At 35.5% G+C, this 23,726-nt stretch overlaps 1 protein-coding gene across 5 annotated transcripts in view; it reads right to left on the bottom strand.

Moving 5' to 3' along the window:
* TBCD (tubulin folding cofactor D) overlaps positions 1-23,726 on the bottom strand; it is a 130,266-nt gene that overhangs the window by 52,631 nt on the left and 53,909 nt on the right. For all 5 annotated transcript variants that reach the window (XM_049812680.1, XM_049812679.1, XM_049812677.1 and 2 more), the window contains 5 exons: positions 22,503-22,659; positions 13,473-13,530; positions 7,837-7,866; positions 4,269-4,354; positions 357-437 (listed from right to left, as the gene is read on the bottom strand). In XM_049812680.1, coding sequence (XP_049668637.1) covers positions 357-437; positions 4,269-4,354; positions 7,837-7,866; positions 13,473-13,530; positions 22,503-22,659 — 412 coding nt within the window. The remainder of the gene's footprint in view (positions 1-356; positions 438-4,268; positions 4,355-7,836; positions 7,867-13,472; positions 13,531-22,502; positions 22,660-23,726) is intronic.

Genomic DNA, 23,726 nt, shown 5'->3' on the forward strand with positions numbered 1-23,726 from the left:
TCTTCATGAACACTGAATATGACTAAGCACCATCTCTATGCATGAAATCTACTTTAATTATGATAATTGTATAGTGATAGTGTTTACCCCTCACATACACTATATACCATATAAATGTGTTTTATTAATCTATTAACAGAGTGAGGTCATGGTAAAAAGACAAAATTCATAACCATGCTTTAAGTGACAATATGCTAGGGAGGATAGATGACAGGAGCTACTACTTGTCCAGTTTCCTTCAGTCAAATGCTATTGCAAACTCTAGTATAAGTAAAATTTACAAAAATAATCTAGGAAAGCATGATATGCAGAACAGTCAGTTCCTGGATATTAAGAGTTAGACTTTATGAACTTACCTATCCCAGTGATTAATCTTCATGTTAACTAAATGATCAATCATTGGCTGTGTATACTCAGGAAAGCCAGCAATATACACACTGGAAAAGAAATCCCATATAGAGAGAGTACAGAATCAACATCTGTGTGCATTGTAACACAAGTTACTCCAAAGATTTAAAGTTTTAAAGCAACCAGAAAAATTACTTAAACATGCCTTCTCCTAAATGAGATGCAGCTGAATGAATACAATAGGACATATTTTACAATTATTGAAAAAAATGTAAATAACTTTTGTAAAACTTTCAGATTATTTATAAATACTATACATACAAAAAGCTTGACAGTAACAAAAAGCAAAAATAAACATTCGATTCCCATTGTAACAGTCTAGAAAATCTAGATCTGTATATTAACTTATACAATTATTTCAGATTGCAGAAATGTATGTATAATGTAATCCACAATACACAGTAAAATTAAGTTATAGAAATGTGCTACATCTTCCTAAATACAGGGGTCCAGAATTGAAAATGGTTTTCAATTTGTCCTTTCTAAAAAATCAAACATACACCAAATAAATCAATTCTGACAAAAAATGTTAAAGCTGCCAAGTCAAGACCTAAGATGTAAGGATACCAGAATTAATTACCTAGGTAGGCTGCATAATTACCTAACTTTACAGCCGCACTTGCTTTCCAATCTTCAGAAGCATCAACTATTGAAAGCTAAGGTCAACAGTAGTTAAGTGAAATGGTTTTTTAGTACATCTGATGTATGCTAACTATTCTTGGAAAGCTAAACAATCAGTAGAATGTCTTTGTGTCAAAACGTCATGCACAAACAGACGAAATTAAGGACACATGGATTACCGTAATTTCACCTTTTCATACCTTTTGAGTGATTAACTTTGCAACCATAATACTGTTCCATTAATATGTGTGTGTAATTAGAAGCAAAACAAAGGCAAAAACCAAATACTGTTGCATATTACGATATCTATGTATTTCATCGGAAGAGTAGGAATCCTTAAATCCACAGCACAGACCTCAGTCACTTGAGCCCATACAGGATAGAGAAGTACTACCTACTACTGCTATGAGCCCTAGAGGGGGATTTGAAAGTTGGTTTAACTGGTTGTTGATGCCAGCAGAGAAATAGTAAAATTCATTACTTTTTGGTTCCCTTCCCTGTTCTCGAAGATCATCCAATAATAGACACACTTCCCCTGCCACATTTGAGTTCTCATCTCTTCTTTGTAGTTGCTTTTTGGGTCCTAGTTTTAGCACTCACCATTCTTTCCAACCATTTTAATCTGAACTTCCTTGCCTGGTTCATCAAAGTTGATCTCTTGGGCCATGTCTGTAGCCCAATCCCACTTTCAGTTCTAGTTTATATCCACCTTTAACTACAGTGTTCATCTTTGGTACCCTACCGAGTATTTAATGCAAATAACCTAGGCCAGAAGTCTAGCCTTCCTGATAATGTTGCTGGTAAGATTTTTGTATCCCACTCTACTTAGATTAAGAAGCTTCTTCCTTAACTCTGCTTCTACCAAGCCCAGAACTCCTGAAATCACATAATCTCTTTACTCCCAGTTCATACAAAATGGGTTTCCTCTACATTCCATCCTCAGAAATAGATTATGATGTTTGAGCTGAATCCTCCAAAGAACATTAGCAAAAACTTTCAAAAGGGCACCCAGTATGAAAAACGTGCATAAAAATATTTAGATATGAAAGGATATAACGAACTATTTATACACACACACATACCCTATATATATATATAATAATATATACGATACTGCCTCTCTACCAGAATATATCATCATTTGTCAGCCAAAACCAAATATAGCTGTTGAAACTGACACATCTTTTTCAAGCTTTTATTGCTTAAAGGAATCTAGTAGTACCAACCCTCACACCTGCACAGCTTCCTTTCACATAGCGGTATTATGCTGGCATACAAAGTGTCCTGGGATTGTTTTATCTGGGTGGGGGAAGGACAGCTAAAGATTCTAGATCTGGAATATGAACCTCAAGCAGCTTTTTCCAGCTACATAAACAATTACACCACCTTAAGGCATACCAATCAGAAAGGTCCATTCTTGCTACCACATCATAATGATACATGTTTTCCGTGCAGCCAAATATATTCTTATGTACCTTTCCTTTGATGTTACTCAGACAAAAATAAGGAAATAATTAAGCATTGACCCAAATAATGACATACTGCTTGAAGAGCAAAGTAGTGAAGATTTTTAAAAGTAATATAATGAATGAGATGACAAATACTTTACAATGAAGAGTTTGATTAACAACACTGAACACGGTTTCAAGGATTCATGCTACTAAGTGCATAAGTTTATTTATAAAGAATTTACAAATTTATTCTTTCTGTTGCACAATTTAAAGAAAGGCACAAGAGTGGAAGAAAGCAATCAACAGTAAAAATATTTTCACTTAGATTAGTAACACTCCCATAAAAATTGTGGAAATCACAATGAAAGGAGTAATAAACAAGCATTGGAAAAAAAAAAAATCAACAAGTCAGCTCCCCAAAAAATAAGGAGAACATAATTAGTCTCCAAGCCAAAATTGTAAGAGAGAAAATAAAAACTTCTTTGTCAATTTTGAACATTTTCAATTTTCCACTAGTACAAAAAGCCAGAGTTTCAAAAACCACAGTGAAGCTATACAGATCTAGAGCAGCATTGAATACCAAGCCACTGCATTTCTCCATCTCAGCTCAGTAGGCGGGAGCTCTGGGGAAGAGCGTAGGAGGAAGGCGTGGACCCCAGAAGGGACAACAGTAGGTAAAAGGTGAAGTATGTACAGACGGAAATGATTATGCACAAGAGGGACAACATGGAGGTGGACATATCAATAAAAAAAATAGTCAAGAAGAGGACAGAGGGTTCCAGTGCAAATCATCTTAAAAATCTGCTCATTGGAAGTCACAAAGCTGGCAACAGAGCATAAACCATCATATACCTGTTTGCTATTTCTGTTCCCCAAGAATATAATCTCTTCAAGCCTTTCTAACCTGTTGGCTACTGAGCAACATGCAACTCCATAGGGCAATTTATCTGACCTATCTTAAAATGGTCTGAATCACCTTCTGTAGGTGCCTGTCTCTTTGCATTGGCTATGGAGAGAGGCTAGACACCTAGGCTAGACTGTCTGTCTGTCTAACTAAAGCTAGAACCCAGCCCTCAGTCTTTTTCATCTTCTCATGAGGAAGTGCAATCTTATGCTCATTTTAGTCATCCTGTGCACCCAGCTTGCCTCTGAATTCCCCTGACTTCAGCATTACTGTATTTTCAGATAGCTGACCAGAACAGAACACAGTATTCCAAGACAAGTCACTGATTTATAACAACATCACACCAGTACTGGTATTTCCCATTACATTCTTTGCAGACTTCATACTGCAGTGACCAGTTTGTTTTTTCAAACACTACTGCAAACTGTGGTTAGATTTTCACTGAGCTATCTATGAAAAATCTAAGCACTCCATGCACAGACCACAAATTCAACAACTTGTCCAAAGTATTTTTTTAAATGGGTATTAATTTTTTACCCACATCAGAGTCTATCTGCCATCATAACAGCCTCTCCTTTTACTACAACTCTTCAAAATCCCCTAGTCTTCTCTAATCTTGACCAGCTTAGATGGTTTTGTAACACCTGCAAACACTACCTCTTGGCTGCTTCCTCCACGTAGACAAGGAAATCATGGTCACATTTACACTGTGTCTTACACATAATAAGCAGTCTGATGCACAAATAAAAAAAAAATCAAATTTTAATTTATTCAAAACCAACAGTAATAAACATAATGTTCAGTAAGGTGAAACAATCAGACAAATATTTCATTATGTAAAAGAGGTCCCTCATGTTTAGGAAAACTAATGCTTGGAAACTTACCTTATAGTCAGGTAACAGTTAACTCTGTTACCAACAGCAAAATAATCAGCTGCAGTTAGAATGTCTATGCCATGTGGAAAAGTGCCCTACAAACATCATAGGGAAGAGGGGAGAGGAAAAAAAAAAAAAAAAAAAAAAAGAAAATATTATTTAAAAATGTAAAATACTTTCCAAATAGGTAACATTATTGAAAACAAATCTACTACTACTCTCCAAGCAGTGAAAAAATAAAATTTAATTTCTAATTTCTAGTAAAATCACTTGTACTAAAGGTATAAAGGATATCGGATGTACAAACAGCAAAATACCTAGCTTCACTTAGGAGTCAGTGATAAACAAAGTAAATAGCAACAGGTAATAAACTATGCAATAGCTATCTTAACACCTTCAAGTCATATCCAAATATATATTTGGTGAATGCATGACTGTGTATGTACACAAAAAATTATTTCTCTAAAAGAAGGTTTAGATAAATGTAAACAAGTTTTCAGGTTATGTGAAGGAACAAGTATCTGCTGCAAGGTTTATGTAGTACAAAATTAGAGATTTAGGCACCAAGATATGCATCACGTAGAATATATGGCAGTTCAATTACTTCTATTTGTTTGTACTTACACATATATTTTATGACTTATTTATTAATGAACTAAAAAACTGGGGTTAGTTTGTTTTTAAAAAGAACACTAGTTCCCAGCAAAGCCTGAAACTTTGAATACTACAGAAGTATCACACTTCTGACATCACTGTTCAAAAAATACTGGTTTTAGAAGATAAATCATCTTTCTAAATATGCAATTGCCACCTAAAAATTTGCCTTTTTATATAAGCACTACAATTCAGATATTCAGAATTTTGATTGGCTATGACTGATTTAATATAGTATTACGCAGCAAGGCCGTGTTTTGGAACGGAGGAGGCAGCATAGCCTCCACAAGCCATAATTAAGTACAAATGGAAAACAGCCAACTGAGAGACACTACACTCACTTACAGAAGGGACAATCATATGATATTTAAGCAATAAGGCTATGTGGAAGTACAGGTTCTGGATATGATAGAGTTTTGTTTGTTTACAGCTCACTCATCCCTTCCACATTAGGATACAGCCATGCAAAAATAGTAGAAAATATCTCTAGATCTAAGCCTGAATAATTAAAGTAGTATATACTGCAAGCAGTGGGAAGCTGTCAGCTACTGCGGAGGTCTTATTCTGGGAAGCATAATGCCAACAGTCCAAAAAAGTGAGGCCTGGAATCTGACTGAACCAAGAAGGATAGACAGAATTTTTATGCCTTATCCAAGAGACTACCTGCAAGCCCTAATAACTCTAAGGTGAAATGAATGCATGTTCCAAGAGCCTAATGAAACACTGATTAGAGAGAAAAATGTACACATGATAAATACCTCAGTATGTTTTATAGCCAAACAACAAAACAAACAATGAAATATATACAAATGCATACCGTACATAAGGAAAATCACAGCTAAACAATTTCAATTCTAGCTGCTAGTTGGACCTTGCTGTCTATTACTTGGCTGTAAGTGTGCCAATTTGATGCCAAAGGTCATGGTGCCACAGTGCATGTCAGTGAGACAGCAAAATTCCTGACACCAAGTTCATGAGTACAGAGGTCATGGCTGATGGGACAAACAGACTTCAGAGGAAAAGCTAAGTTTCTATTCTGTCAGTACACTTAAAACTTACTTCTCCAATATAGAAGTTTGTCTTATTAGAAGCATGTGCAATTCTCATGATTTATGCTTTTAAAAAATTCTTCAAAATTTTCAAAGTTTTCATTTACATGAAGTGTAAGTTACAATGGCTTCTTTTTCTGAGGCCATAAAAGCAAGCTCTTGGATGCAGGACATGTTGAATGGCAAAGGTGAAGCAGGCAGGAACCAGGAAGTCCGTGAGGTCAACTTTTTTCTCCACCATTTACTATGAGCACTGTTAATTCGGATGGAGAATATGTTTCAGCTCCTTCCAATTCAGAGAAAGGGTGTCTCTTTCAACACATTACATCCAGGGAAAGAACTACAGAGGGTGTATCCACTGATTAAGTAACCATTTTCCTAGGCAGTAAGGAACAGTTCAGTAAGTAAAGCTTCTGAACTTCTACAGGAACCAAGTGGAGACTGATAGCATTCTTCATGCCATGAAAACTTAGTGTTTCACTGCAAACTCCTCCTTAACATGCCAACATACAAGCTAAAATTGTTGTGTGTTCTATCAACACTGAAAAATTTGAATCATGGGTGAAAGCAGAGTCAATAAGGAAACTTTCTATTTGTAAACTAATGTAGACCATACTCCTCTGATTAAGAATAAAAAACCTCCACAAAATTTTTGCTACATGGAAGCATTTCTAAACCTGCAGCACCCAGGAGCCCTATCTCACCTAGAACTAAAGTCACAGCAAGGTGTTTACTTCATTCAGTACCTCACAAAGTGCAATCAGGGTGCCTTGCTGTGTGATGACTAACCTCTCCAGGCCAGTAACTATAGACCCAGAGAAGAATCACCCTGGCTTTTAGTTATCACTAACCCAGCTGGGTCAGGTCACCAAAAATATCTACCCTCTTCCTTCTAGTCTTCTTGCACCCTTTCTCTGCTATTAACCTAATACTATCTAGAAACACACACAACAGTTACAGACACGTTGCCTAATACCTATAGTTCCAAAGGAACAATATCCCGGCTCATAACAGAGATCTTCAGGAATGGTAACAGGGAAAGCGAGACAGGATTTTAACAAAGATCCCTTAAGGAATGTCTTATTGATAACAAAATTTACTTTAACCATGCTCACATGCCCACACTGTCACAAGAAGTCACTAACTGAATCATTCCCCCCCACCCCGCTTTTTTTTTTCCTTCCCCTCTAAGTTGTATATTCAGCTTTATTAATTCCTCATGAGAAACCAGGAAACTTTGAAATCCAGGTCTTCATGCTATTTGCTTCTCCTCCAAGGTTGCAAATCAAAGTTATCTGAGCATTTTAACTACTTAAAGGTTGCTAAGTTTCATAGGAACTTACCGCAATACTTTTTTTCAAAGCACTTGGGTACCTCCTAGAGTAACAGATTTCTCAAAATATCTACGTGGTAGCATTATGGTGCAACAGGCAAAACCAAATATTGAGTTTAAGAATCTTAAGCCTAAGGTGGTGTATCACCAACAAGAGCAAAGATTGTGCAGCACACTTCAGCTGTTCTATTAAAAACTAGAAAGTCAATGAAACAAAAAAAAAACCCCAAAATTGCACTTTTCCTGCTTTGCAGTTTGCAAGGTGTAGAATGGCCATCATACCTGCTGATTTTGCTTTTCAGAATGACTGAAAATTACCAGAAAGCGCATTTTCTTCCAGAACTAGATTATTAAAATAAATCTCACATCTCAGAAAAATATTCCACAAGAACTTGTTTGCTGATAATGAAAATAATTCTTTTGTGACATCCTTTTACTCAATTTCTCTGAAGCCACAGCGTCTTATTTTGACTTTAGGTACTACACGTTTACAGTAACCTCCAAGGCACTAATGAATGAAGATTCAGGAAAGTTACCATACCTGTCTCCCAACATTCTCCTGGAAGGCAGCCTAAGGAATAGAGAACAAACATACCAAAACGAGTCAGGTTTGCTTTTTGATAAACACCAGATGATGAATTCAAAACACACAACAATATAAATGACCCATGGCTTTTCTTTTTTAAATAAAGTAAGCTTTGTCAGTAGAACAAGCCCACGGGGCTTTTTTGTTTCTGCGTCTCTATGTTCTGGTGTTCTTAAAGCTGTATGTTGCATGACAGCAGCTTAAGAATGCCAAGTTTATTAAACTAGTCACACCCACAAGAGTGCTTTTGAGTAGTGACACAAGGCTTCGCACTGGAATTGAAAGTTAATACCTATAGACAACAGATATTGAGACAGGTCACTTCTGTCTGACTACTTCAACTTAATGTGCTAATAATAGGCAAAGTTTGATTCTTTGTCAATGAGAACTTCAGACAAAAAATCATTGAGAATGCAATACTTATTTGAAAGACACATCTGAAAGCACGCTGAAACGCTGAAATTATAAAACCTGAAGACAAAATTAATGTATGTTTTGCATTACATAAACTCAAAGTCTTGCAAAATGCAACAAATATAACCATAAAGTTAATCTCTCTACTTGCATGGTATACAGAATAAAACCTACTTAGCTCCCTACTCCCTGCTTGAATTTTCTCCCTCTCTCAAAAAAGTCAATTATTTTTTTTGTTCCTTAAAAGGATATACAATAATAAGTATTAATAAAAACTTCTGTAAATTTTAACTCTTTTCAGAAAGGAGAGATCATCACTATCTGGACACTTCTCTTAAGAAATATCGCTCCATCTACAACCACAGATCTCCAGCAATGGACAGCACTTGTCACATGACAATTGATAATTAACATACAAGGGGAAGTCCCAATCTTTACTGAAAACGCCACAAGAATTTTGACAGACAGAGCTTCTGTATTTCCTACATAAATACAGTACGCATGTGGTAATCCACCTGTAAAAACAAAAGGTTAAGTTAGCTCACCAAGGTATCATACTTTACATACGGAGCAAGCACTCAGAGAACACAGGTGAAGCAAGCCCTAATGAAGCCAGAGTCTCAGTGCATTTCTGAGGTTATGTCTGTTTAGGATAATGACTGCAGTTCCCATAGACTTGCCCAGGCTAGTTCAGCTCCTGCTTGCAGTGTATATCCACTGCAGGACACGTAGCACAGGCTGACTCTAAACCGCTTACCCACTACCTTAGCAAGTTTTGGAGCCCACCTTAGCCTGCTCGCAGTTGCAGCCACACTGCCAGCAGTGCCCCTGAGCTAACCAGTTTAGGATTGCCTCGGGTAGAACTGTATGGGCTATCCTCCGTGGTGGCGGCAGCGTAGATACACCCTTGGGCAACACATAAAGCAGCCTCCCAGAACAGGAACATAAGCTGCAGCAATGCCTTACACTTGTTCTTCATTGTATGCTGTAGCCCAGCTTCTGACACGAGTTTTTTTCACTCCTTACCTCTCTACCAACATATGCCCCCAGCCAGGATTTGCCAGGACATCATTTCATGTCACCCTGCATCATTTACTTCTTTTTACTCACATATTAGCTTTAGATCTCCTTTTATGCTATTGAGACGCTTTTACTCAGCATAGGGATGTTTCAGCAAGCATAATGCTCTCAACTATCATATCCAAGGGATTTAATAGTTTAATCACTGCATTACAATTTCTTTTAAAAATGTACTGCTCAGACAAGTGCCTTAATGATGCAAAATCTGTAAAGCCTTTTTTTGTTTGTTTTTTTTTGTTGTTGCTGTTTTTTTGTTTTAAATCAGAAACTTCAATGTCCAAACAACATAAATCTGGTCTCAAACCACTGAAAGTTTTATTCTACTTACAATATGTATTTATAGGCCCAGAACTGAAATATACTGTGGCGAAATCATTGGAAAAAATGTATAGATAATGTTGCAGCAAAACAGTTATTGTACAGGAAGACTTCACATAGTTTCTTTACTTAATGTAGGAATTTTAAAATTCCACTGCTAATATCACTATTTCATTTTTTAACTTAGAAGAACAATCATGAAGATCTAAGAAACAGTCCGGCAGGATGGCAAAAATACTTAGCATTCATCTGTTGTATTCTAAACATCTAATTTACATGTTAATTTACACTTAATTGATTAGTTTATCTCTTGAAAACATGTAACTTTAACCACTACTTGCAAAGATAGATATTAGTATTGCCTTACTATAAATACATATGTCAACGATTTCAATTTAATAGCCTTGGAGAAAAATAATCAGTCTGTTATAGATTCTCATGCTTGTGTTGTGAATTTACAATTCATGAAAGTATGAAGAGAAATATGGTAACTAGCAAAGTCCTCTATACATAGCTCGGTAGCTAGAAAATTTTCCAGTTGCAGACTAAAACTGTATAGTGACTTGTTTCACAGTGGTTTACTTAGGTTGAGGGAGGTTCGTATGTATCACCATGAAACTCTGTCATTTTCAGCACTGTTGTTGTGCATTTTAAAAAAAAGCTAAAAGGTGCCTCTTCTGCAAATAAGTTTTCAGCCAATTATGGGGAAATTTACAATGAAAACCAAGATATTCAAAGAAAAACAGAAAAAGCCCTTTAAGGAATGTAAAAAAGAGAACCCTGGAGTGTTTAGAGTTATATTTGGAAAATTTCACCACTGATTTAAGAAGACTTTGTAGACAATGCACATGCCAGCTGTGACAATTTAAACACATTACTGTTCTAGGAGAACAGCATCTAATCCCAATTTTAGTAACAAAAATGTGATATGGTAAACTATTTTTCTTGGGTCTGAAAGAGTATGTTGAACAGTTGAAATTATGAGGAAAATCATCCCCATAATATTACTCTGTTAAAGCTTTGTGAAAGAAAGTAAAATAGAAATATGAAAATAATTAAACATATTGTTCATCCAAATGAAAAGTCGATTTTCTAGAGCTTATTTCATGTTCACAGAACTCCCTCCTTGTTCCTTTAGAACTTTTTTATTGTTTCACAAAAGATTTTTCTTCAGAATACTTAGGAGATTATTTTCAATAACTGAAAATGTTACTATTTCAATCATACTTTCAAACATCTGCAAATTCCTAAAAGATGCCAAATACTTCAATTGTTTTGTAATAATAATTTTTCATTTTTCATACAATCCCCTTCTGGAGATGGAAAACTTGGATGCAAAAATCTTAATGTAAAGATTCCATGATATCTGAACTAAGATGAACAACTAGCCTTGTAACCCCAGTACTTCACTTTCCCACAAAAACTGAAAAAAAATATTAAAAAAAATTAAAACATTCTCTAAGTCATGATTTTAAAACTTATCAACCAACTGAGAGGAAAAAAAACCCCACCACCTCTCTTTAAGATGTCAGAGCTGAATGGAGCCCAATCCAAGATCACTTGTTCGTGTGATTATTCCTTATAATAATTATTCATGAAACAGTTGCAAAAGTCAGCTCAGAATGCTTTTGGAGCTTCAAAAGAACAGTCTTGTTTTATTCTCTCTAACCTCAGGGTTCAAAATATCTCTATATGCTATTTTGTTTTATTCGGGCTCTACATTATAATATATTGCATATTGTAATAGATGGAAAATCTAGTAAAACATGTTGTTTATTTAAATATGTATTTAACTGTAGTAATGTCTGGAAATAATTAGGACTCCCAAGTATTTTTCTTCGAAATTGTAGTAATGCCTAGTAAACACAATGTTTTCCTTTGCCTGCCTTTCTAAAATAAGAAAAAAGGTTTCAGTACTTTCATAACTATCCATCAAAATATCAATTCCAAATTTTGACCAGCTCTAAATTAGAATGTACTAATGAAAAAATTAATTTGACTGGAGATAACCTAATTGCAGAATGCTCGAAAGCTTGGTTTAAAGTAGAAGAGGAAAATGAGAAGAAAATGTACTTTATTTTGTACTCATTTGAAATATGGAAGCACAATCTGCACTAAGCGTATAGCATTAGTAAATGTATCTGATTTAGCACCATATTTTATGGTCAAACTATCGGTTTATGTTTAAGCAGAGAAACATAATGAAGATTACGCATGACTACTAGATCAAGCCACTAAAGGTAAGAAGTACATTTGTAGTGGCAATCATGTTAAAAAGAATTCTCCTCTTTATATATATTACTGCTAATTCCTAGGACAATTCCTACAGAGCAAATAAATAACTCACTTTTCACCATCTATACTCCTTAATGTTTTGTGCAGTTCTCGGGAAAGCAAAGCTACCTTTGTTTTCCACTAAGGATTTTATTTTAATGAAGTGACTTAAATTAGCCAAGAATAGCGAATTCTAGTTTCTAAAGTTCAGGAGTTGAAGTTTGGGGGAAAGTAGCATTGTTCATATTAATTTAGTTGTACAGTATGTGAACAGTATGTTGTATCAGTACTCAGCAATCTAAAGCATCTTAGCTTCCATGCTTTGGTTTTAACCTATTTAGACAAAGTGATTTGTGATATGATTACACAAGCAACTGACTCACTTCCCCAGCAATTATGCTACAGCTTCATTCAACAGCTTAAACTCTCAAGCAGAGGGGGGGCTAGAAAAAATAAGGATGCTATCCAGGTATCCCTGAGAAATCCTTCTTATGCTATAAATGCATTAGCTTTCAAATTTTCAGTCAAAAAAATAAGATAGACCTGTTAATTAATTTCCATGTGGCAAAGACAGCTTTTTTTTTAAATTTTTGTTTGTTTTAAATGCATTCACAGTGAAGTTTATTCTTAGGAGTAAAGACACCCAGTTCTTCGACAGATACTGTTTGGTCCTGTGTTTGAGCTAATACAGTTATTGGGTGGGGGTTTTTACATCTGCATAAGATAATTTGTTTTATCTGTGGAAACAGGCAACTCATACTTTTTTTCTTTAAGAAAGCAAGTTCAATATATACAACACACTGACTTAAATTCTCAAAGATGTCCATTCTTTCTTCTTACCAAATTCTATAACCTCTCCTCCATAAATTCCCTTCTCTTAAGAACAATCACACGTTCTTTTCAATTCTCAACAGCATAAATACTTTCTACAGAAAGGTTCCACAGAATATACTTTGGTGTCAGTCATATTAACTAGATAAGAATACCTACCTAATGGATTTATCACTTTCTTTTAAAAATTCCCAATCCTACAGAAAAGACTTTTATACAATAACTGAAAATATGTTTGAAGAAGAAAGATTATTCTAGAAATTTTCAACTTACCACAGTTACAGAGTAAGAGTTGATGAACAATTAGAAAATTCACAAAACTTACCAGCTTGGTGACTTAAAAAAGACACTGTGTTTGTATATTATGTATGACCCTTTTGTCTTTGATATTGTGACTAGAAAATGCTAACTAGCTCTTTCTTAGATACATTATCTTAACCATCATGACAGCAACGCAGCATATTGTGAACTGTGGCCATAAATCAAGGTGTGGATTATATAATTTAGAATCTAAATTCACACCATACTTCTAAGGATTTAAAAAAGCACTTTTTTGTCCACAACACAATATATTGCTTATATACTGTAGTTCTACATAGCTAAGTCTACAAATTACATTAAATGAAAACAAACAAAAGTAACAGAAACATATAAGCTAGAATGTGATAACTTACAGAAGCAGCTCTTCTGCAATTAACATCGCGATCAAATACTGCAGCAATAACCAATGCACTAAGGAAATAAAATATTGAGTATTAGTACCAAAAATATGAGAAGAAATGTGTAACAACATCATTTCAACATTTAGACTTCTAAGCAAAACACGCAGCATTTCCTCTAAGGAGCTTATTATTTATAAATACAAGCCTAAACTAAAATTTGAGTTGAAATAACCACATACTTCCTCATTTCTCTAGTTTGCTGTGGACTTCCCACAGCATAAAGAGACAACTACCATCCTACTGTGTCAAAGCAATTTAAGTATGAAAATAAGTTTAGCTGCATGGAAAGTTTTTCTTTTTTAAATATAGCAGGAGTTTAAAACTTGGACATAACTATCATCTCTAATGTGAGACTCATTTAGTGCAATTTTAAATTAAAACTTGGAAATACAGTTTCTCAATAACCAAACACACAGCAAATCTTATGTAGGGCTTATGCAAAACTGAAAGTTAAGCAATGGAAACTTGCAGCTATCTCTGCAAGAACAATCACAGCCTGTAAGTAACAAAAATCAGAAAACAATATGCAAATCCTGCTAAAAAGTGACTTGCAAGACAAATTGCAAAGCAGTTTTTTTAAAAGGTGACTTGTAGATACAGAGACATGATTACGATACTATTTCTTTGTGCATGAAGTCTGGTAACCCTGCACAGTTTAATTCTTCTACCCCAAAAGAACTGCTTTTAAAAGATGTGCTACACAACAGAAGAGAGAGAATATATCCCAGGACATGACGTCTACAGCTTTAGAAATCCACCTCCAGCATTCAATTAACTTCAGTGACAAATAAACATCACTTCAGGAGAATCATTTAACCAGAAAATTATTCCTTTCAAACTCTGAAACTCTTCATTACATTATTTATTGACTCCAGGCAAAACAGGAAATAAATACTGGCTGAAAAGTAAATCCAAGATAGCTTTGCTTTAGCATGAACATATTAATTACACTGATAATATCAAGCTTCCCTGGGTAGTGACTATCAGTTTCCTACAGTGGAGAATACTGTGTTGTTAAAATTCACTGAAATGCATAATCAACATTGCCTCTGTAATTTCAGTTTATCTCCATTAAGAAAAACGAGACAGAAAGCAAAAATGAAATTAAAATAAACTGCAATAAATTGTTCAAAAGACGGTTAATGCTTTCTTTTTGCTACTTGCATGAGCAATTCCTCCCTCTGCCACAAAGACATTAGGTGATTATAAGACAAAACGCGGTCATCCAAATGATAACAACTGGAAGAACAAATGTTCAGGAAGCATTGCATTAAGTAGCAGCATACATGGCTAACTGTTGAAAAAGTGCTGGGTCAAATACATCATCTTCATACCATGTTTGCTAATTTTCTTCTCTGGCAAACTTAAAAATAATTTTAACGGGACATTTAAGAAGTATATCGTTTTAATTATATGAATAGCTCCCGTAAGTCTTTTAATTATAGAAGAGAACATTCAAAACTAAGGAATTGGATGAAAATCGTCCTGGAAAGCAAAAAGAAGCAAATTTTTGCCTGATGATTCTGATTATATGAACTATAAGGTAAAACATTATTTTGTCAGTTACGCAATATTTCAATATTGTTCTCTTCTGAGAAAAGAGGAAAAAAAACAAAACCCAAAAACCAAAAAAACCCTCAACAAGGCAGGAAGCTCAGAATCCAGAGTGTTGCCCTTACTGTGTCAAAGGTACCCTGAAGTTAAGCGTTAGAGTATTTCAGAGGATATGTGCTGGCTCAGAGCAAAATCCTTCCAAGTCATTGTCTTGTCTCTGTCAGTGGCCCAAAAGGGACACTTAGGGATGAGTGTAAGGACACACATATTAAGTATTAACATACTGATTTGAAAGATTATGCAGTCTTTTCATGTCACATGTTAGAAGACTGTCACTGGAGAATAAATACTGCTCTTTGAATTTCATAGTTAAGACTTAAAAATGTGCTTTATTAAATATAATGGAAAACAGTTTCAGGTTATTATACACAACAAGAGTTCAGCTTATAATCAAATTGTACTTTTCCATTTTTTCTTATTCTTCTGTTACCTCAAGACAAACCTGTATAAGTAAAACCAGCAAAACAACATACTGTCTATGTGATGCCACCTGAGTTATTCAGTGCTGCAACTGAATACCATGTTTAAGAAAAAAACAAACAAAAAACCCCAGGAATTTCATCATTGCCCCTGTAGCCCCATTATATTCATAAATCATATTGTAGTCACTGTTTTGTGTTAATCCTTTTAATAGAAGTATTTTAAACTTATCAAACTACACGAATAATTTTTTCAAGTTAATTCCTATTTGAAAATGCAGACACAGTCTGCCGTAACACCAGGATTAGCAAGGAAGGCAACATGCCTAAGATGAAACATGTCTAAGGTGTCTTCACCTGTCTGCTTTGTCGTGGGAGTTTATGTGATACTCCACCAGGATTTCCTAACATAAAGAAACTGTTTATGTCAAACAAAGTGGGATTTTTTTTTTTAAGCTAGTTAAAGAATCATGTCTTGACTTGCCTGAAATGTACCACACCTGACTACTAACAGGTAGAGCAAAGAATGTCTTTGCATCTTGCAGGCTCTATGAAACACCTTTTGTAGTTCCTTGAGGTATATTTAGCCTGTATGCACGACAAGCAGTTAAGTGCACAGTAAACACAAATGGACTTTAAAAAGCAAGTTGCAATTCTATCAGTCAACTAATAATTCTTCCTTTCTTCCCTATCCCTTCCCCCGAGTACTCAATTAATTGGCTTCAGGGAAAGTTAAAAGGACTCAAAGTATGTTAGCGGCTCACTTCCTCAGCCCAACACTGACCTCATTACCTTCCCCCGACAAGGCAGAAAGAATCAGAGAGCAGAGGCCGGCCAGGTGATGAACATCACAACACAGAAATATCATGTTACCCTCTCCTTATAAGCACCAGATGTACCAGACAAAAAAATCTGAATTTTCTTTATCACCTGTAGCAGGCACTTCTAGTCTATGCTAGTCACAAGCAGCACAAAGCTTATCCTGTTGCTAACCTCTGAGAATTTACTACTATTAATTCAAGCATACCACCCTGAAGCTGCAGGAAGAAAAAAAATAAACTCTCAAACCTCTTGCCAATTTGGCACAAAACCAAAATTTCCTTCCTGAGCCCAAAAAAGGGAAAAGTCTAACTCAGGACAGAAAACTCTCCTCCCAACTATACACTAGGTAAGGGAAGGCATAATATTCATCACAAGCAAAACAGTTTTGAACAATCCAATCAAGTTAAAAAAAGGAGGCGAGACCAGAGTTCAGACCTGAGTCTGTTGAGAGCTGCTGCTGCAAACAGCCCTTTTCACACCTCTTCAGTCCTGCCAGTACCCCAACTGGAATGGCTACACAGTAAGCTGGATGATGAAAACAGATCCATGCTCAATTAATTTTTCTTTTGCTAGCTTTTTTTTTAAAACCAGAGAAGCTCCCCCATTCACTTTATCACATGCAGCTATGCTATGCTCAACTCCTGGAGCAATGCAGATGAAGGAGCAAACAAAAGAGCCTGCTTCAGCCAGCACTGCTAGGGGAAAAGGCCCTTCAGACTACAGTCTCAGATTTAATTCCTCCTGTTTATCTAGGCAAGGAGAATGTCTGAAGAAAAGGAGAAATGCAGTGACCATTCCCACTTCTACACTGCATATTTCACAGTCCCTTTAAGCCAGCTTACACTGAGCTCATACTTTCTGCTAGCCACCCAGCATCCAACACTGTTCAGTGTGTTACTCCAATCCCAAACTTTTGGGGTAAAATGAAGAAAGTATAATAAATACACATGTGGAAAAGAACATTAAGAAAAATGCTTAGAACAGGAGTTATAAATGCTGCTATTAAAAAAAAAAGGGAAAAAAAAGGGAAAAAAAAGGTCTATGATGCCCCTGCAGGAAGTAACTTTACACAAGTCCAAGACACAGTAGGCACACAACTCTCTTCTAAAGGTAACATTCAAATACATAAAAGAAGAAAGCTATTCTCAATATTTCATCATGGTACAAGATGTAGCTCAAAGCAATGCTTCAAATTTCCCCAATTCTGCAGGACAATCTTGCCCTGGAGCAAGCTACATCATTCATCCATAGCCACACCTTCCTTTTTTTTTTTCCCCTCTTCAAAAACAACGCACCACCGCAGGGAAGGCAAAGCCGCCTGCACTCCTACACTGTATGCACTATTTCTGTTAGTATTCTGCTGAACAGGAGATAGCAATTAGATCTTTCTAAATAACTATTTATTTATTGATTACCTACACCATCGACTGACAGATAAATGAAACTACATTCTGACTATGCAACAGTTCCAAATAATTAAGATAGCCAGCAACAACTTAATCACCATAATTGTGTAATAGAATAGAAGTATGTTTTTCTTTTTATATTTGTTTAGGTTTTAAACAAAACAGCTCAGCTTCTTAGTGTGCACCTGCCACTTTACACACAGTAACTTCCACACCCAAGGGGGCAAGAATCAAATTACCCGTATTTCCAAGTTATATTATGTTTAACTTTCCTCATAGGTAAGCTTGAAAAGAGAGCATGCGTGCAGAGACTGGGAGAGAAAAAAGCTCGCTCAAGTAGTGCTTTTATAAAGATATGCTTGAATAGCAACTTCAGGACATGCATTTCATTCAATACATCGTAAGGTTATCCTGCAATAAAAGTGAAGTTTCATTTATTTTGCCAAGAATTTTCCTTTTGTGGTCCTGTAGTTTGAATACATCAGGCAAGGTTTTAGGAACCAGTTTAACTAGACTTTAAAAAATAAATAAGCATATGTAAGTGTATCTTGTTGAAATATGGATAGGGAAAAAATACCGACGTGTAAAATTATGAGCAAGTACTATTTTAACTACTCTCCAGCGAGTATTTCTACCAAGTGTTTTCCATCTTTTTTCTTTTTCTTTTTTTTTTTCCTCTCCTTAGAAGAGGAGTGGTAAGGTCAGGAGGGAAAAGGGCTGATCTACAATCTACAGCAATCTAAGTTTGTAACTTCAATATTATGACAATTTCATCATTTAATAACAGAACATTCATAAGAAAGCAAAGAAGAAACAGCTACCGCTGAATATGGAGACAGATATTTCTTTTAAAACATTGCCATAAATTTTACTAAAAAAATATGATTTTATACAGTTTAAGGTGATTTTTCACTAGTCAAAAGTGAAATGTTTATGTCCCTTGGCTACTGAAAACACAGAAAACAATGTCTTTCCATTACACGATGATAAAACTTTGCAGGCAAGAAAAGGAAAAAAAAACCCAACCCTCCACCAAATTACCCCTCTGCTTTAATTTGTAACTGCTGTACCAGTCTGAATGGGATGTGGGGCAGGACCCAGTTTAAGTAGTGTACTTCTGCTGTATTTTCATACCCAAGTTAGTTTCCTGCAAGATACACTAACAAGTGCCAAAGGCCATGACATGAAGTAGGAAGACATGAAGCAGCTCACTGTTTAAGTCAACAACTTCTAGTTACCACCAGTGCGTTTACTCTACCATGATGACCACCTAGCCTTTCGAGTCTGTGTAGCAACCAGCTACTTATGCTCCAAGTTCGGCATTATCTGTGTTCCTCCAGCCAATTATACAGCAGTGTTAAAGACTGTGAATGAAGGATAAACCATTAGCAATTTCTAGCACCAAGATGAGGCAAACTCTTCAGGATTGCAATCACTCATTACAGTTTTTTAAGGAGGTAGTATTTTCCTTTCAGGTAAATGATTTATTATTTTTCTGTAAGAATCCAAAAGCTTGTATTCTTATATAGGCAGCTGTTTTTGCTGTGTAATTCAGCTCACAATGGATATTATGTACTTTGTTTCAAGATGCTGAGTTCTGCATTTTTTTATGGGTAGCAACAATTTGCTTGTGGCTAGAAGTATGACTCTTCTTCAAGTAAAACAGTGACACACCTAAGGCTAGATTTAAAAAAAAGCTGTATGTAATTATCGGCTTGCTGACACAATAGGTGAAACTGTGTGTCATACTTTATTTGAATATTTTTTTTCACCGTTTCTCTTTGCAGTGGCAATTCTACCTTCAAGTGCTGATTATATTTAGAAAAGGTATGGCCAACATAACTACCAAGATTTTTAAGTAAAGCCTTAATATAGCATTAATACTTGCTAAAATACTGTGCAGATCTGTTAGAAAACTAAGCATATATAAACCACAACACCTTACAACTGATCATAAGCAATTTTCAGACTCCCCCTTGCCATCCGCCCTGTGTCTCTCCACCAACTTACTCCAAACTGAGGTTGTCATAGCTGGCATAGCCATAGCATTAATTGGTATTACTACCATAGGTAGAAGCTATCAACTATTTTCATTTGACATTTTCCTAAAAAAGAAAAGAATTTGTTTCCAGAACAGTCTGAAAGCTAAAAGCCAGGAGCTTCTTCAGAAACACAACCTCCTTCATACCTGTCCACAAGTTCCCACTACCAGCTTTGTGACAGTAAAACAAAATACCACAAACCATGAAAAAATCAAAATGGTGAGCTTGCATCTAACATATGGAGAACAACATTGTTTTGCACCATGGTGGGGTAAAAGGAGTAAAAGAAATATATTGCTCAAAGCATCATGAGTAGAAGAAAAATACTCAGAACAGATCAGAATTCTGATAAATACAAGGCTTACACACTCACACTTAGGCCTTTTTAAGTTTCACAAGGAACAAGCTTGCCAGACCTTAAAAGAAACCTTAAAGTTGTTCAACTAAGTCAGAGGATGGAAGCAGAGGATTTATTTTCATAAGGCTGCTGACCAAATCTACAAAAAGGACCAGTTTTGAACCAGACTTTAGTATTGGTATGGCTACTCTCATCCTGAGTATTTGCTCGCAGTGAGAATATAAATTTATTCCTGCAAGTTAAAAGATAGCAGTAAATAAATCTGCACAGCTGGTAACAGCCTGCTAGAAACATTTGTTAGCATTCTGGTCATGAGTGTCACTGTGTCTTTGTTGCTACCATTACTTGTGCTGGTTAGATTAAAAATAGGAAATACAACCCAAGATGTAATCACATCATTATTTCACTGTGCAAACCCATCTTTAGGTACCTTTATGTTAAGAATTTCATACTATATATAATTTACCATGAACTCAGCTAGAAGGAAATTAAATATGATCCTTCAAAATAAAATATTTCTTTAATAACTTACTATGGCAAGTATCACTGTTTCTAGCATGCTTAACTGAAGCAGGTGTGTTCTGGTGCACCACACTCTCTGAAAGTCATCCAGAGACAGTGGATGGCATCATGTTCTAGCACAGCTTGGTGTTACAAGACTCCTCTCCTTTAGTATCTACACTATTGTACATGAAACATCATCAAAACATGAGGCTGCTTTATCAGAGAGAAAAGGCTAAGATGTCTTAGAATTTTTTCTCTGCTCACTTCAGAGAAAAGACATGACAGCTTAAAAAAAAAAAGAAGAAAAACAGCGTTTGGCCTGAAGAAATTTGACAGCAAGTTCTTAGACAGAAAGATTTTATCAAGGTCTCAAAAAAACCCAGGAGCAAGTACCACACAGATAAGAGACACTGTTGTGTGACCCTGCACTAAAGAACCAGCACTGGAAAGTGGGGATACAAGCATGAAGGAATAAAAATGGACACGTAGGGCTTACAGACTGTCCCAAAGAACTTTAAAAACAAGTTTTAAAGAGGAAAGAAAAAATTACATATTCTTTGAGAACCTGATGAGCTAAGTTAAGTAATCCTGTGTTTCCAAAACAGGCTTTTTGGATGAGACTGAAATAGTTCCGTCAGCAACCTGGAAGCGAGGCAGCCTCTAGAAATTGAACCAGATATCCAGGACCACAAATCACTGTATAATCCAAACTTTTTACTTTTTAAAAAGATAATACTAAATTACTACTGATCAAAACTCCTCCAATGGAGACAAAGATGTCCGAGTTGCTCCTATCAATGGTTGTACTAAAAGCCTGCCAAGAAACTGTTAGAAGCTACCTCTTTATGTTTGCAGTGCAAATCACCCATTAAAGACACCTCAAAATGTCAGCCAGTGTGCTGCCAACAAAAAGACTAAATGTGAAAGAGAGAATCCCACAAGCAAATAGGAGGAAAAGCATGAGATGAAAGAAAAAAGGTAAAACCAATTTATATCTGCACAAATATCATCAGTATTAAGTGAAAAGCTGCACCAATTTCTAGTCCACCATTGCAGTATCACAGGTTTTGATTTGGAAATCTTTTGAAAATTTTGCTTTTGAAAGTCTTTTGAAACAGAAACCAAATCTTCTTAAACTTCCTCAATCTGTTTGCTGAGCTAACCATAAAGCAGGTCATTAAGCAGACAACAGATGACTGCCCCCCCCTCCCAATGCTCTTCTAATTTCTCTGAATCTTCTTACATTGCATTTCTTTGGATTTTTCTTTGGTTTTCTTATGACAGATAAACAGAAGGAAATGAAGTCATCACACTTGATAAGGAACTATTTAAATGCATTTCAATCCAAAAAGTTAAACTGCATCATACCACAACAGGAAGAAATTTTAGACTACAACAATTACACAGAAAGCCAACGGTACTGTTTACGTCATTGTCATCCCACCTATATTCAATGCTTTAAGATATTCAGCATATCTGTTAGCATGAATCAGTGAACTTTATTAAAAATTGTCACAGAGAAACAAAAATATCCATTCCTTGGCAAACAAAATCCCGAGATGAATTAATTTCATTCATGTTATATGGGACAAACTGGCTACTTTTTAACCGTGAAGGTATTTCCCCTAAATAGATGTATCACTTTTGGTCAATATGTAATTTTAAATTTCTTAAAGGTAGAGCATTAGACTCGTAGATCATTAACTTCTATAAGATACAGAATTAGACTATTAGATTAACTTCTAGCTCCTTCCTAATTTTGAATAGATTTTAAAAATTAACTGTAAATAGCTCAGTTCCTTATTGCCACAACTTACCTTGAAATCTGACTAATAAATGGTATCAGTTCTGCAGGATCGTAAGCACGAGCAAAGGCCCAGCAAACATAGCATGCTGCATCTCTCACGTTGGAACCCACACTGCATGCCCCCCTCTTCTCGTCATATGTCAGCGCTTTCAAAATGACAGGAACAACTGTTAAATTAAAAAAAGTACAAAAGCAACAATTAGGACCATACAGTGAACCAAAAAAAAGGTATAAGAGCATTCAGTGATTATTAGAGAAAAGACACAGGGTGGATTTGTGTGTTCTGAAAGAAAAGAAAACATGGGTCATAATGTGTGCTGATGTTGAAGTCGATTAGAAAGAGCTGGGTTTTTTAATACACTATTTTGCTTCTTTGTCAGTACCAGTTTATTTTTTTATTTCCTTCACATATAATTCAATGATAATTAAAGGAAGTGGGTTACATGAGAAGTAACATTGATATGCTTTATCACTCAGTGATAGATGTTCAAAGCCAAAGTAATTTTAAAATGCAAAATTTTAAAGTGTCCATTTTTGAAAGTACTGGACTTTTAAGTATTACAGCAGCATCTATGATTATAAAAAAAATTTCTTAAGAAATACAGTATTGTAACTACCATAAAATAAAAGAATCAGTATCCATCTATTAGCAGGCAACATTTATCATAGTAGAAGTCCTATAACAAGTTCTTCTTAATTAACAATGCTTGTGAATCATCAGCATACCAATCTTGAAAGGGACTTCAGCACAGTTTTTGTATAATCTTAAAGCAAAGTGACCGCACCAGCTACTAGGAAGACAGTTAATTCTATCCCAGCTGAAACCAGGACACAGGCTTAATGCAAAAATTATGACAAACAAGTAAACCATGATATTTTATTCCCCATAGAGCTGCTACTTTGAGTGACTTCAATGCAGTGTTTTAAGCTTGAACCTATCAGCACTGCCAAAGTGCACGGATCATAAAGACAGAATATGTATAAAACTGCAATGTAACCTAGAAATGCAAACAGGTGGGCTTTATTCTCATTTCTGCTTAGACATCCAAAACAACAGTGATGACTACATGCCTGTTCACCAGCACGGAATGATTTCATGCAAGACCAGAAGCCTTTGATGAAGGAAAACAGTACACACACACACACAACAAAAAAAAAAAAAAAAGTCAACATCTTTTTTTTCTTTTATCAGTCATGTGAATTATATCAATTTCACCAACACATTTGTTTTCAT

Source organism: Accipiter gentilis, chromosome 10 (genome assembly GCF_929443795.1).
Source record: "Accipiter gentilis chromosome 10, bAccGen1.1, whole genome shotgun sequence".
NCBI lineage: Eukaryota > Metazoa > Chordata > Aves > Accipitriformes > Accipitridae > Astur > Astur gentilis.